General features: G+C 41.9%; 1 protein-coding gene across 6 annotated transcripts in view; it reads right to left on the reverse strand.

Moving 5' to 3' along the window:
- pum1 (pumilio RNA-binding family member 1) overlaps window positions 1-13,660 on the reverse strand; it is a 41,605-nt gene that overhangs the window by 12,438 nt on the left and 15,507 nt on the right. The window contains exons 2-13 of one of the 6 annotated variants that reach the window (XM_015348608.2): window positions 13,123-13,493; window positions 12,705-12,773; window positions 8,913-9,015; window positions 8,340-8,527; window positions 7,837-8,006; window positions 6,777-7,047; window positions 6,399-6,492; window positions 3,496-3,597; window positions 2,505-2,656; window positions 1,968-2,106; window positions 1,124-1,258; window positions 244-534 (exon numbers count right to left, since the gene is read on the reverse strand). In XM_015348608.2, the coding sequence (XP_015204094.1) occupies window positions 244-534; window positions 1,124-1,258; window positions 1,968-2,106; window positions 2,505-2,656; window positions 3,496-3,597; window positions 6,399-6,492; window positions 6,777-7,047; window positions 7,837-8,006; window positions 8,340-8,527; window positions 8,913-9,015; window positions 12,705-12,773; window positions 13,123-13,482 (2,074 nt within the window). In that variant the 5' untranslated portion in view covers window positions 13,483-13,493. Of the gene's footprint in view, window positions 1-243; window positions 535-1,123; window positions 1,259-1,967; window positions 2,107-2,504; window positions 2,657-3,495; window positions 3,613-6,398; window positions 6,493-6,776; window positions 7,048-7,836; window positions 8,007-8,339; window positions 8,528-8,912; window positions 9,019-12,704; window positions 12,774-13,122; window positions 13,494-13,660 lie in introns of all 6 variants that reach the window. The other 5 variants (XM_015348609.2, XM_015348606.2, XM_006631298.3 and 2 more) reach the window with 5 other exon arrangements.

Raw genomic sequence — 13,660 nt, forward strand, 5'->3', positions numbered from 1 at the left:
TATCTGATCTACATCACCATGATAGACAAAAAGGTTAGTCAGAAAACTAGTTTTAAATGTTGTATTCCCCAGTGAAAACCCTGTAGACAAAGGAAAACCCCTTTTTGCAAAAGACAATTCCAATCCACCTATAAGTACTGAGATTTTTCAGAACCAGAATTCTAGTTGAACAAACAAAACAATGGCAGTCTAAAGGAACGCCCTGTCGAAAAAGCCATCTACCTGGCCGAACGGCCCACTCACCGGCAGTGCCGAAGCCCCCGAGAGTGGAGCCCAGCGTGGCGCCCAGGGAGCTGCTGCCCCCGAACCCCAGGGAAGTGCTGCCCGGCTGGCCAGAGCCCTGAGAGAACAGGGAGCTGCTCTGGGAGCTGCTGTTCAGAGAGCTGTTCCCATAGAAGGAGCTGGAGGCCAGGTTGTTCCCAGGCTGCTGCTGCGGCTGGGGCTGCTGAGTGCCCAGGGCTCGGAAAGGGCCGCTGGCACCCCCTGCCAGGCCGCCGTTCGCCCCGTTAGCAGAGGCGGCAGCCGCAGCTACAGCTGAGGAGGAGATGCAAAGAGGGCACAAGAGGTTAAAACGCGTCTGCAGCTGCTTTGGAAGATTGGAATCACCTGGGGTTGGCTCATCTTAGAATTTCACAAACATATGCAGCAAATAAATGCAAATGATTTATCTGCATCTAAACTGCAGCGTACCAATGCCAGAAAAGGAAGAAAAATGAAAGCCTAAATATACTCCTCGGCTTTCCTCACAATTAACCTTGAACACACACACCAGTAACATGCACTCTCTTTATATCCTTCCCATCCACACCTTCCCCATGCAACAGCAACAACAGTCCAATGCAGTAAAAAAAACCAAGGGTTAATAGGATTTCAAAGAAAACAGGTGATTAATTTTTTGGACTGCAAGAAAACTATTAAAAGACTGGTAGTTGGCATGAAGAAAATCATTCATTACTGCCAAGAACAATCAACTTTAATAGTGCAAAAAGTCACTTTGTCCTTTTCAAGCACCTATTAAAACAAATACGTTTCTGAAGAACAATTTCTATTGCTAAAGCCGAGTGGTATGCTGTAAGCCAGAGTTCAGTGAGGTTACACGGGGAGGCCCGGGAGCACACTTTACCTGCTTGAGCGGCTGTGGGACTGATGATCACGGGGGCTGGGGCCACGAGCCGCACTGGGCCGCTTCTGGCACCGGCGTTCACCACCAGGGCCCCTGTCTGGTCGTAGTAGGCAGCAGGAGCCAGAACCGGATAGCCTGGATTCAAGAGATCAGTGGACTCAGAACTGCAAGTTACCAATCAAACGTTCTACAGCCCTGTTACATAAACGTAAAACACAAGAGCAACAAAAGTGTAGACAATGTGAGAACTCCCTCCTCCAACTATCTGGATTTCAGCTACTGACTAGCTCACTCTTGGTATCTGTCTAAACATTTAAAAGGCAGTAAGGCTTGCAGCCTGGGTTTATAATACTGTAACAGACATTTTTCTGAAAAATACTGAACTGTATACCTTACTTATACATATTTCTATACTTCAATCTAGTTAGCTGTCGATTTGATGTACAGTACTTCATTAGTTGGGATATAATGTAAATCCATTTCAAAGGGAAAGCTCTACTGTAGCTTAAAATACATAACTGAGGAGAAAACAGCAAAAGCTTATGAAGTGCTGAAACTGGATTTTTGCTGTTCTCTATATAAACCATGAAAGAGGCAGTTTTTGATTTATGACAGCCTAGGCAGTTTCTCTGCTGAGAAAGTCTAGGCTAAGAAAAAAGGGCACATACCCTGCACAAAACTGAATATCAAAAACAGCAAACACTTCTAAAGTTATGAGGAGGGCTAGACATTAAATTATTTTGTGTATCAAGGTGTTACAGAATCAAACTCAGGAAGCCCTTAAATTTCTTATCGGCAGCTACACACTAAGAGCTCCCTGGACGGACGTGGGCTGCACACTGACCAGGTACTCCAGCAGCAAGGCCCTGGCCGAACGCAAGGGCCGAGTTCACAGCTGCTGCGGCGACCAGCTGGTCTGTCTGCTGCCCCTGCTGACTCTGGTTCGGGGTCAAGGGGCGCTGGTTACCTCCTGCACGAAGAACCTGAGACGAAAAAAAAGCCAAAACCTGTCAAAAGCAAGTTTTCAGGTGAAAAGCAAGTGAACGCAAAATATTTCACTAGCTTTTCTTACAAGAATAATAAATAAGCTAGGTGACTGCTCTCCATTAGAAAAGTACAACTTATTTGTTTCATGGCAGTCTGAGGAGTACAACAAAACAACAAAGCATGGGAAAGAAATGACTCAAGCCTCTACAAATATGCATGCCAGGATGAGTTGAAAGCTTTGTGCCAATGGTTTGTCATCATTTTCATGATTCTTTAGTAGACTATTTGTGTGAAAGGTTGGTTAGCACAGTGTCTTTCTCACAGAAAACCTGTGGTCTCAGATAAAAGCCATGAGCGAGGTTAATGCACACAAGGAGATAGCCAAACAGTATACCTGCTGCTGGCCTTGCTGGTTCTGGGATGCTGCTTGTTGATTGGCCGAGTTGGTTGCCGCAGCAGCAGCCGCTGCCTGCTGCTGGAAGAGGTTGGCTGGATACACTCCCCAGGGGGTGACTCCATAGTACTGATGGGGAACCACTGCAGGGCCTGCTCCACAACAAAGGAATACATTAGAAGGAGGCAGCTAGTATGTCGGAATACTTAAGGCTGATGAAGACAGAAACTCAAAGCACTGCTATGCACAACACCGAGAACAAACCCTGTAAAATCAATTATCAGACTTGAACTCAACACAATGTCGAGATCTGATACAGCCTATCTGATACTCGGTTCAAGTTTCTCTGGATGGGAAACAGCCTTAATTACCTTAGTGAAGCACTGATAAGAAATGGGACATGTTAACCACCCCCCTTTTGTTTCTTAAGCTCTCATCTCACGACAGATTTGAAGCTTCTGGGGTGCAAGTCCAAGCCATTTCTCTTTCATATACTGAGAAAGAATAGTCTGCTCATATTTCTGTTTTCCAATTATTATACCAATATGTTAAGCACCCTGGGGCAACCTTGTTGTGAAATAAATTGAATATATCATGGGACTGTGGGAGGAAACCCATATGTACAAAGGGAGAACATACAAGCTCCACATAGATAGCACCCCAGGTCCAGAACTGAAACCAGGGCCCCAGCGTTACAAACTACTATGGCCCAATGCCAAACCTGACAGCCAATTCAACTGAGTGAATTATTTTAGTCAAAAAGTTTAAACAACCAGCAATGAATCGAAAGCAGCCTGACATGGTCTCATATGTTCTCCAAATTCAGAATCAGACCCTAATAAGATGGTGTATAAAAACTGAATTAACTGCGTTTGAGAGCTGTAACAACATACAACTCCCCATACACAATGAAAGAAATCTTCTCAAGGGGACCATTTGAGGAACAGCGACAAGCCAGGGGAAAGTAAAGAAACTGTAAGAAAGTTCATACCCAGGGTGGCAGCTGCAGCCAGGCCTGCTGCGTAGGGGTCTGTTCCCGGAGGAGCCGCACTGATGATGTATGGGTTTGGGACAAAGGCAGCGGGAGCAAGACCTGCTGAAAACACACCTGTCAGTAAAAACAGAATTCAATAGGACGGCAGCCGCAGACTGCCCTGCAGCCTCGCAACCTTAACGGTGCAGGAGAAACCACATAAAGCTTTGACACAAACAACTCATTCAACCATCAGAGCTTCACATCTGTCTTTTGACCAAGTGACTCTTGCACAATGCAACAAAACAAATTTACAAAGATCCCAAAACTACTCCTTCTACAGATTAGTCTACGTACTCGTAATTGTCTTCCAAAAGAACACTTTCTAGTTGCACTGTCAAACTGACTTCAAACATGTTCCTAAGTAGGATTTTCACATTTTGCATCAACCAGAACAAGAACACAAAAAAGGTCCAAATGCCTCATTCCTTTGCCAGAAGCTGACTGATTCAAGGATGAAGCTTTGTCATTAATCCCTGTAAAACAACTTGCACAATTGTGCAGACTGCTGCAAAAGCACACTCCACAGCATTTTTAAATACAATTCAATAATGAAGCAAGTATTTCTAATACTGATACATAACGAGCAAGATTCAATGGTTCTGATCTTATAGCACTGAAAGATAAATGCTTTTTCAAATAAATCACTAATTTCTCAGTTTGTAGTATCACCTTTTATCAAAAACCACCATTTAAACAAAAATCTACTGATTAAATATCACTTGCAAGCTCAATTAATGATCTTCCAGTACTTGAATTAAACAGGGATTGAATTACGTAATCCATTAAAAACTGAATTCACTTCAAAGAACCTTACTGACTAGCTGGAAATGCAATCCTGCAGTTACAGTTCTGCACGAAAATAACCAACAGCTTGCCAGAAGCTGTAAAAGAGTAACATGATGAGGTTTACTTTTGAAACCATTTCAGTAAAGTTATAATAATCTATCCCAGTGCCCCTTGTAATTGTATTGGTTTTACTTCTTCTTGCATTTTAAAAAGAAGACTAATGCAAAGCCAACCATTCAAGGACACTCAAAAAACTAAGTTGGAACACAAATTTATCATTCTACTTTTCCTGGATGTATTCACAATGTTATGCAGGCGATGCAAGTTATGCAACATTATGCAAGATTTAACTGTTTCCATCTCAGTTCCACACGTTTTGTTTGAGTCTTTCTGATCCATGTACCTAAGAAAAGTTTAAATTCTCACATTACAGACACTTACAGGAAGGATTACGTGGACCAATCTCATACTTTTCTCTTGATTATCCCATTTAAAGAAATATGAGCTGCAATTTTAGGAAGAGAAACTGTACAGTCTAGTATAAGATATCATCCTGTTAATATAGGAGAGCAAATTCTTAATTGTCCATTTGCATTCCCACATTGCAAGGATAATTTACACTTGATCTTTCATTCCTAATAAATTATGCAATGCACACTGTGTTAACAGATATAACCAAATTTAAATCCTAAATTAAGACATCCTCCTGTTTTCACGATAGGTTATTTATCTTAATTTTTTTTTTAAGTTCCACACAAATTTAAATTAATATGGATATATAAATGTATGACACATGCATGGACACAAATCAGTTTGACATTGCCTTTTACAATGTTTTAACCTGCTACCCAAAAATATGAGTTTACATAAAGAAGTGCCCATGTCTTCCAGGACATTTAAGGAATTTCAAGTGAGAGGAAGAGACTGATCATGCCTTGTAAATCACTATCTAAACATTGCTCATCTACCTTGGCAACCATGAGCATTATATATGTGCTGCATCATGCCCTTAATGTACATCTCATTCTCAAGTGCATGAAAACCCCTGGAGTCAGCTGTGCTGTAACTAAAGAGCAGGTTACCTCGTGAAAAAAAAATTAAAACAATTTAACTGCTAGCTCATTCAGAGTAGCACCAGAGAAAACTTTACAAAGCACAACCAATGTTCTCCATCTTATCAAGCTGAAAAAAGAATACTGAATAACCACCTATGTTCAGGGAGGATTATATGCTCTATAGTCAAGTAGAAAGATAAACAGAGTCGGACTCCGCTTTGCAGCCTCTTCTCCATTCTAAACACCACTCACTTCCTCAACAATGACTTGGTGATCTCCAGTAATTGCTATTTTTCCCTACATCTATGTTGTATCAGAACAAAGGCTTCCTTAATTTAACAGTTTCCAAGGCAGTGATTAAGGGATTGAAAGAAACTGATAACTGCAGGTGGGTAAGTAAAGGAACTGTGTCATCTGTCTCATGTTGCCAACAAGAGACAAAAGGTCTAATTGCTACTTCATGAAAAACTGCAGTCACATGTGTTGAGCCACTGCAAACCAACAAGTATTTCAGTATAACTAGGCAGTCAATCAAGACTCATCACTTATCTTTCCCTTGGTGAATGGAATCTGCAAGCAAGCTAAGGTGTTTTAATAAACATTTGGTAATGGAAATCTTAAATATAGATGCCACATACTCTGTCATGTTGTAATGAAATTGCTGCAAGAAAAATAAAATCAACAATATACAGATTTGTTTCATAACTGCGCATATGAGTCTGGATTTTTCTTTGTCAATTAAAATAAGACCAAGAAAGAAATTCAACACGAACTGTTAGTCAAATAAGTTATTCGGAGAACATTTGCACATACTGTCATGGAGGGAATGTCACTCACTGTTTTTATTTTGGGATAACAGAAAAGCTGTTGATCACTTACTATACCGAAACACTTGGTTTTCAAGTTTAGGCTTGGTAAAATTATCTTCTATATTTCCAAAACAGAGCTGATCTTAATTTTTAGGTTTTCACTGGGATATGTCCTTCTGCACACGCTGTGGGAATCGAAAGCTCTTACCTATGTGAGGCTGCTGAGCGGCTGCTAGGGCATACTGCTGCTGTTGTGCTGCGGTCAGCTGCTGAACAGCCAGGGCACTGGGTCTCTGGAACAGCTGTGTGGACACAGGACGAGAGGAAGATAATGGTATCTGAAGACGTATACTCCAGGTGTCAAGAGCTTTTTAAAGTTTATAACAATGGCCTATTTTTAAGATGACAAAATGCAAGACACAGAAGGTGATTAAGTCTAAAGAAATATGAATACTCCCACTCGCCAAAACAAGAGTTTGGCAGTACCAACAAAAGAAACTAGTATTAAAGTATTAAACTAGTATTAAGTATTAGGCAGGTGTGGCGATTTTTCAAGTTTTACCACTAATAACTCCCAGTGTCCTACCTGCTGTTGGGAGTTGTAATCAAACAGCCCCACAGTGGCGGCTGTGGAGTCCATGGGCACTTGGTTGCCAGAGTAGTCAAACTGCAGGGGCTCCATGCCCACCGATTCCATGTGGTCCAGGGGCACGTTCTGAGACTCCACATTGGAGAAATCCTCCACGGGCTTGGCTCCATTGCTGCTGGACAGCTGGGCCAGGGCCTCGGAGCCATTCTGGCTGGGGCCCAGGAGGTCCACCTCGGCTCCTGGCGGCGGGCAGTTCCCAGGCGTGCGGCTGTCGGGAACAAGTACACCAAGGATACAGGATTACAGAGACAGCCACAAAGTGGTTCCTTGAAAGTTATCACTTCTGGCACCATTCTTATTAAGCTTGTGTTTCGAATGTGTTGTTGTAAACTACTGCTGAGAGTCCGAAAGGTTTTTTACTTATTTTAATAAGCCATCCAAGAAAGCCAGACATTGATTTTGAATTTTTATCAGTAAAACAGCCTAGGGCTCCTGAAGACTGAGGAAGAATTGACTGCAACACTCAACAGCAGGCAATCAATCTCAAAGAAAATCTGTTAATGACTTCATTTGACTCAACGAGTCTGCTCTAAGTGGCTTGCAGTTTGGAATACCTTTCCAGTTTCTTTCATTTTCATACTATCATAAAGGTTCTCTCCCTGTTGGAGCCTCTTGTCAATACAATAACATTTTATGTACTTAAAAGGAATTGAAAGCAGGCTTATCCAAAAAAATTATACAAAGCTGAGGATGAAGGTGAGAGATCAGCAGGGTGGCTGAAGGACTTGAACAATGTGGTATTCTCTATGTCCAACAACATACAAAGACAAATGTCTATAAATATTTGCAATGCTGCCATATTTGTCTCATCATAATTCTTTAAAACAAACCCATATTGCAACTCCTTTAAATGTATCCTGAAACTCAGACTTACAATCACCAAAGCACTATCCCTAAGAGTCAGGAGCTTAAATCAGGCATGACAAACACATTTTCTGGCTTAATATGGATCTCTAAAAAAGCCCTCGTCTTAAGTCTTAAGTTTTTGAACATATACCTAAAATCCTTAACATCCACATCAATCCCGTTCTGCACAGGCAGGCCATTTGGTTTGTCCATCCCATCACTCTCCACTTCCTTCAGGTCGCTCAGTTTGTCCGTGTCAAAGGTCGCCTTGGGCTTCTTCTCTCTTTTCTCACCGTCATCTGCCTCGGGATCTCGAGGTCCCTGGAAGGAAGAACCTAATTATCTTGATGTCTCAAGAAGCCGTTTTGTAATTTTCAGAATCTATAAAAGAAAACCTGGCTCTAAATATTTTTACGTGCATCCATAATCAGTTTTCTCAAACTGACATCTAGTAGGACAGTATGCAGTATGCTTTGTGCAGACTTGTAAAACAGCTTAAATATATTTGTACACCTCTATATCGATGCCTACCGAAATATATATATATGGAGAGGTATCCAGAAAAGGAGAAACAATACTCCTCTCCATTTGTGAAAACTCTCCTTTGTAACACATTCTTCCATGAAGAACTCCTCACTTGGAATGTCCACTTACAAAAGCTCCCTTTCGAAGGCAGGAGTCCAGTTTTTCTCCTGGGGACGAACTCAGGACATACTCCACCATGCTGACCCCAAGACCGCCGCTTTCAGAGCGCGGCGACAGCACCGAGCCCACCTCGCTGCTGCCGTGGAAACCCTGGCCGGGTCGCCGCTGCACCATTATTGGCTGGGAAACCGAGTGATCTGTAGACAGATGAGAAGATCTATTACAACTGGCACCTGTATCAACACCTTCCTTGTGGAGCCTGTTACACTGTAAAGACACATCCAGAGATTCTTCTAGGTGCTCTACAATGTACATTTTTAAATATCTTTTAATAATCTGATGACTACAATTGCATAACAATGTAAAGGGGTAATGGTCACTTTGGAGCTACTGCCAGAGCCATTACATCTCAGCTTACAGCAATATCATTCGTTTCACAAACATGAGAGGAGGACAAACAGATGCATATTCTGCAACATTAAAGCCATTCAAACTTCATGACGCCCTACACTTACACCAACTGTAAGGTCAGAGGCTTTCTGCCAATTGCATATATCACAAAAGATTGCATTTATGTTTTACCCGATGTTCCCCATGCACTGTCCCTCCACTGGTCAAGAAATATCCCTTTTGGTCCATCTTTACTCGAGTCATCGGACTCCCAGAACTTCTTCCCAGGAAGGAGCTGCTGTGGTGCACAGGAGGCAGAAAACAGGTATCAGAACTGTGACTTCTACTGGCAACGGTATTTTTACAAGCATCTTTTTCGGCAACTACAGGGGTAACAAATCTAATGCACAGAGAACACCCAATGAGTCACATTATGAGACAATGCAAACTTTACATAGCGCCCTTCCTACAGCGGCATGCAAGAGCTTTAGGAAATTAAAAACAAAACCCAGTTCTAGACAAAGTAAACATTAGATGTCTAGACATCTGATCCTTGACTGTGTGAACTACCTACTGTGTTAAATTCATGGAGGAAAAAATGGTATCAGGATCCATGGTTATCCAAGCGTGGCGGGTAAGCACTTCCTAATTTCAGTGAAATGTTTAAGTGAAATCCATGTTACAATAAAAAAAGGAACTAGAGCGCATCAAGTGTACAGTGACTGACAGAACACAACCATTCCAGACTCATTTAAAAAATGCTTTTTATATGGTACATAGTACATAGTACAATTAAAATAATTTTAAAAATATAATCAGAACTAAAGAAACAGATTAATTAAAAGTCTGATAACTGAAAATTTACACTGACACTAGAGTTGGAATTTGTCACTCTAGTCCTCCCAATTAACTTAAAAATCCAGTCTTACTGCATTAATTAGTACCAGTATTACATGTCACATCTTTGAAATAGGTAGCCAAGCTCCAGATTTACACCCCTTGAACATATTTTGCAAGATCCAAAGAATAAATCTCCAATAAACAATGGGCCTAATTGTAAAACTAAATAGTTACTTCTGCTAGACACGATACATACCATCACTGCTAATCTTAAAACCTGTTCTGAAGTTTACTTCAGAACTTCTAAGGCTACTGTAAAACAAACATTATGTAGTTGTTATAGAATTGCATTTTAGTAGTTTTATTTTTTAACATGCATTCAATGTGGTAGAGCTTTGCAATAATGATTCATCTAGAGTTTATTTCTTGAAGTTATGAGCCAATATAAAATTGTTCACCTGTCACACCACTTCCAGCAGCTATGTTTGTTTATAGTTGCAGTTACATCTGTACATTGCAGATTGAGACATTTTTGTGTAATTGTTAGCTATCTTGTAACACTATGTAGGTTCTGCACTATAAGAGACCATAATATATGTGCCTTAATGTGGAGGAAACATTTTTTTTTACATATGCTTTCCACATATCCTGTAGTTATTTGACTTTATCAGACCTATGATTGATGGACTCAAGGGTACTCATATATAAAACTTAAAGCCATTCAGACATAAGAACAGAATGACACAAGCAGTGACACTTGCCATTACCACACAAGTAAAATGAGCTACACACGACAAATGCTAGTTATCTTAAGGAATTGGAATAGGCGTATGCACAAAACAGTCAACCAGCCCTAGGTGTGCACATCACAATCTAACCACTAGAAAACAGGATGGTCAGTATTGACACAGGAGACATCCAAAGAAAAACTTAATTGCTGCTGATATTGGTTATAATATATAGAGGGTACTCTTCCCTCCGGACAAGAATATCCAAACTCGAAGGGGTAGCTGTATGAGACAAATCGAGGTCCTGAGGACAGGTCATTAATCACATGGTGCTAGCCCACCCGAATTTTAACACTTTGGCACCTGATCGGCTGTTGGAGAAAAATAGCAGCTAAGCATCTCCAGGGAGATGGATGAAATTTGTCCCTTCATATATGTAAAGCACTTTGAGACCCTTGTGGATGAAAAGCAACAGAACTATCTGCGCATAGAATAACTGTTGACTGAGCAGAAGCAAAATAAACATAAGCAGCCCAGCCACATGGACGAAAAGGAGCCCCTGACAGTGCCTGGTTCAGAAACTAGAACCTCCCTGCCACTGCAGTGCTCACTTGCCTGCCATCCTTCAACAGCCCTGGCTTAGGAGAAAAGGCCATTTCCTGCTGCATTTCTTTAAATAATTGAACACACTGGCACGTGTATGTGAGCACACTGTGGTGGGCGGCACAGCTCAGACTGCCAAAGCACAAGATGCTTGTGACCGTGCATCATGTAAAATGCTAAAAATACAGTTGGAGAAAAAAAGATGAATTTCTTCCAAAAGAAAAATTAAGAGTCTAAAGACTCTTAAAGAGTCAACTATGCAAACTGAATGAGATTCCATCGCTTCATTTTTCCTGTAAGTCAGGGTTGTCAAACCTGCAGCCCACGTCCATAAAGCGACAAGAGTCTAGTCTGAGCTGCCCAGTGCCCTTGGTAATGGCACCATAACAGTCTGACACAAAGCCATCCAAGTTCTCTACCTCTGTCCAATCGCAGTGCGCCCGTTTGATGATGTCACAGATCCTGTTTGACAGGGCCATGTCTTGACACGAAAACAGAAGGGAAAATAGTGCAGCAAGACCCGTACATACACTTCTCTAAACCCTGCACCGCAGTTTGGAACATCTGCGACTGCCAGACATTTTTCTCACCAAAACCGTCCTTTCAAGATCATGAGGAAAAAACCTATATGGTGCATTCTTGAACATTGCAAAAAAGCCTATCATATCGAAAAAAATTGTGCTCAAAAAAGTGAAGAAATTCCTATTTCTTGATTTGTATGCAACACAAGTTTTCCAGTGTTGACTCTAGAACATTTTATCAAAATGCAATACCAAATTATCCCCAGCCGAAGTCTTTTGTTTTTTAAATTCTATCCATGTTAGCAGCTTCGTTCTGTAATGAACAGAAGAAAGATTTCAGGTGGAATCACATCTCACAGACGCCCACCTGAACTCATTATTCAGTTCTCCAAGGCCCAGTCTCTAGATTTTGATGTAGTGGTCCAAACTAAGAAGTGCCAGGCATAGGAGGCTGCAGCATCAGCAAACTATACAGATTTAATTCTTAATTGTCAATCTATTTCATGTTTTAAATGTGCAATAATTGTAGAAAATTGGTTTTATATTGCCGATCTACAGAATAAACATTCATCAACTTGTTTTCATGTCAACCAATCTGCTTTTAACATTGTCCTTTGTGGAATCTGTTTCCATTAAAAGCACTGGTACCTGCTAATTAAGAAACAAAGCAAAACCTGCATTCGATATTTTTAACACCACAGCCCCAGAGAGTTCTGTGAGTCCCTCAAGCAGTGTTTACAGGTGATGCTGATCACCACAGCCTTTTTAAAACATTTCAGTCTTGCCACTCACCAAATGAAAATCATACATGCAGTTGTTCATTTATTTATTTTTGGCCTATTGTTATAATCACAGCTATATTTGAAATGACAGTTATTAATGCAAAAAAAACACCTAAAACTCAGAGATGTATTAGTTCCTTTTGCAAAACTGCCTCTTCACCGGCTCCTCATGACAATTAAATATTTTGGAAGGTATGTCTTTGTTAAAAAAAAATACTATATAACGGTTGTTTCCTGATTTTCAATGATTTCTGTATTACGCATTTATACAAGGCCCAGTTAAAGTACATTTAAAATGAAGCCTAGCCCATTGTGACATATGAGTTTGACATACCTGCTGAATGTCATCAGTTAAACTATCCAGCAGCTTACGTTTGTGCTCATTCTGCTATTAGGATAGTACGGCACATACATAGCAAAGAATCCATATTGAGTAATGAGTTAATGTCTGTATCAGGCTCATCAGAAAATAAAAGAAAAATGAGACCAATAAAGGCGCTGAATACTCACCTCCCCCATAGCTCTCCCTTCCAACGCTAGAGCCTGAAAATCATGATTCAATTCATCCATGGATCGGACCTAAGGCCAAAAGACAAAGATAAATCGCTAAGAGACAAAATCCGTTATTGAACTAATAAGTCATTTAACCAGAGCTTCTTCAAGGTTGTTGTTAAGCGTGTGCTGTGTTGCCACAGCCAAGATCACAGCACCAAAAGAAGGAAGCTGAGGATCCTCCAACCCAGCCCTGGCAGACCTGGCAACCAGACTGGCCACAGGACACAGCCCAGCAAGGGGGTACCGAGTCCATCCGAGTCCATCCTGAGCACACCTTTACTGGTTGAAGCACTCAGAACAGGGCAGAGCTCATTCATAAGAAGTCCACTGTGCTCATTATTTCCCTCCCCTCGGTCCCAGAGCCCACTCTTACCTGGTTCTCGGAGTGGATATTATCCCCGGTGGGCCAGCGGTGCTTGCCGTTGTTGTACCCCCCGCCACCTGGCTGCTCGCCGTGCTGCCGCTGGAAGAAATAATCCACCATGGCGTCGTCCTGGGAGCGCCCCGCGCCCCCCGCCGACCCGGGCACTTGGCCCAAGTGCGCCCCTGCGGGGAGGGGCTGGCTGGGGGGCGCGGGCTGGGGGGTCTGCCCTGCCGGGGGGGCTCCTGACCCCGTCGTCAACACCACAGGCATGCTGGGCTGGCTCGTCTCGAGTGGGTGCTGTTTAAGGTGGGGGCTGAAGGAGTCCTGCCAGAGCACTGCTTTTCTCTTCAACACACACGCAACGCTCATTCCACCAGCACCTGCAGGAAACACGGGGATAAGGGGAATTAGCAAGGTGGCTTGTATAAGCAAAAGTATGTCAAAGCACCTTTTAGTTTTATTTAGTTTATCCTTTTGTATGCCCACACCCCTTTCTTGGCCTTTAATGGAGCAGAGCATGATGCTAGTTTAGATCTACACACATTAC

The sequence above is a fragment of the Lepisosteus oculatus genome, chromosome 11 (genome assembly GCF_040954835.1).
Source record: "Lepisosteus oculatus isolate fLepOcu1 chromosome 11, fLepOcu1.hap2, whole genome shotgun sequence".
Taxonomy (NCBI): Eukaryota; Metazoa; Chordata; class Actinopteri; order Semionotiformes; family Lepisosteidae; genus Lepisosteus; species Lepisosteus oculatus.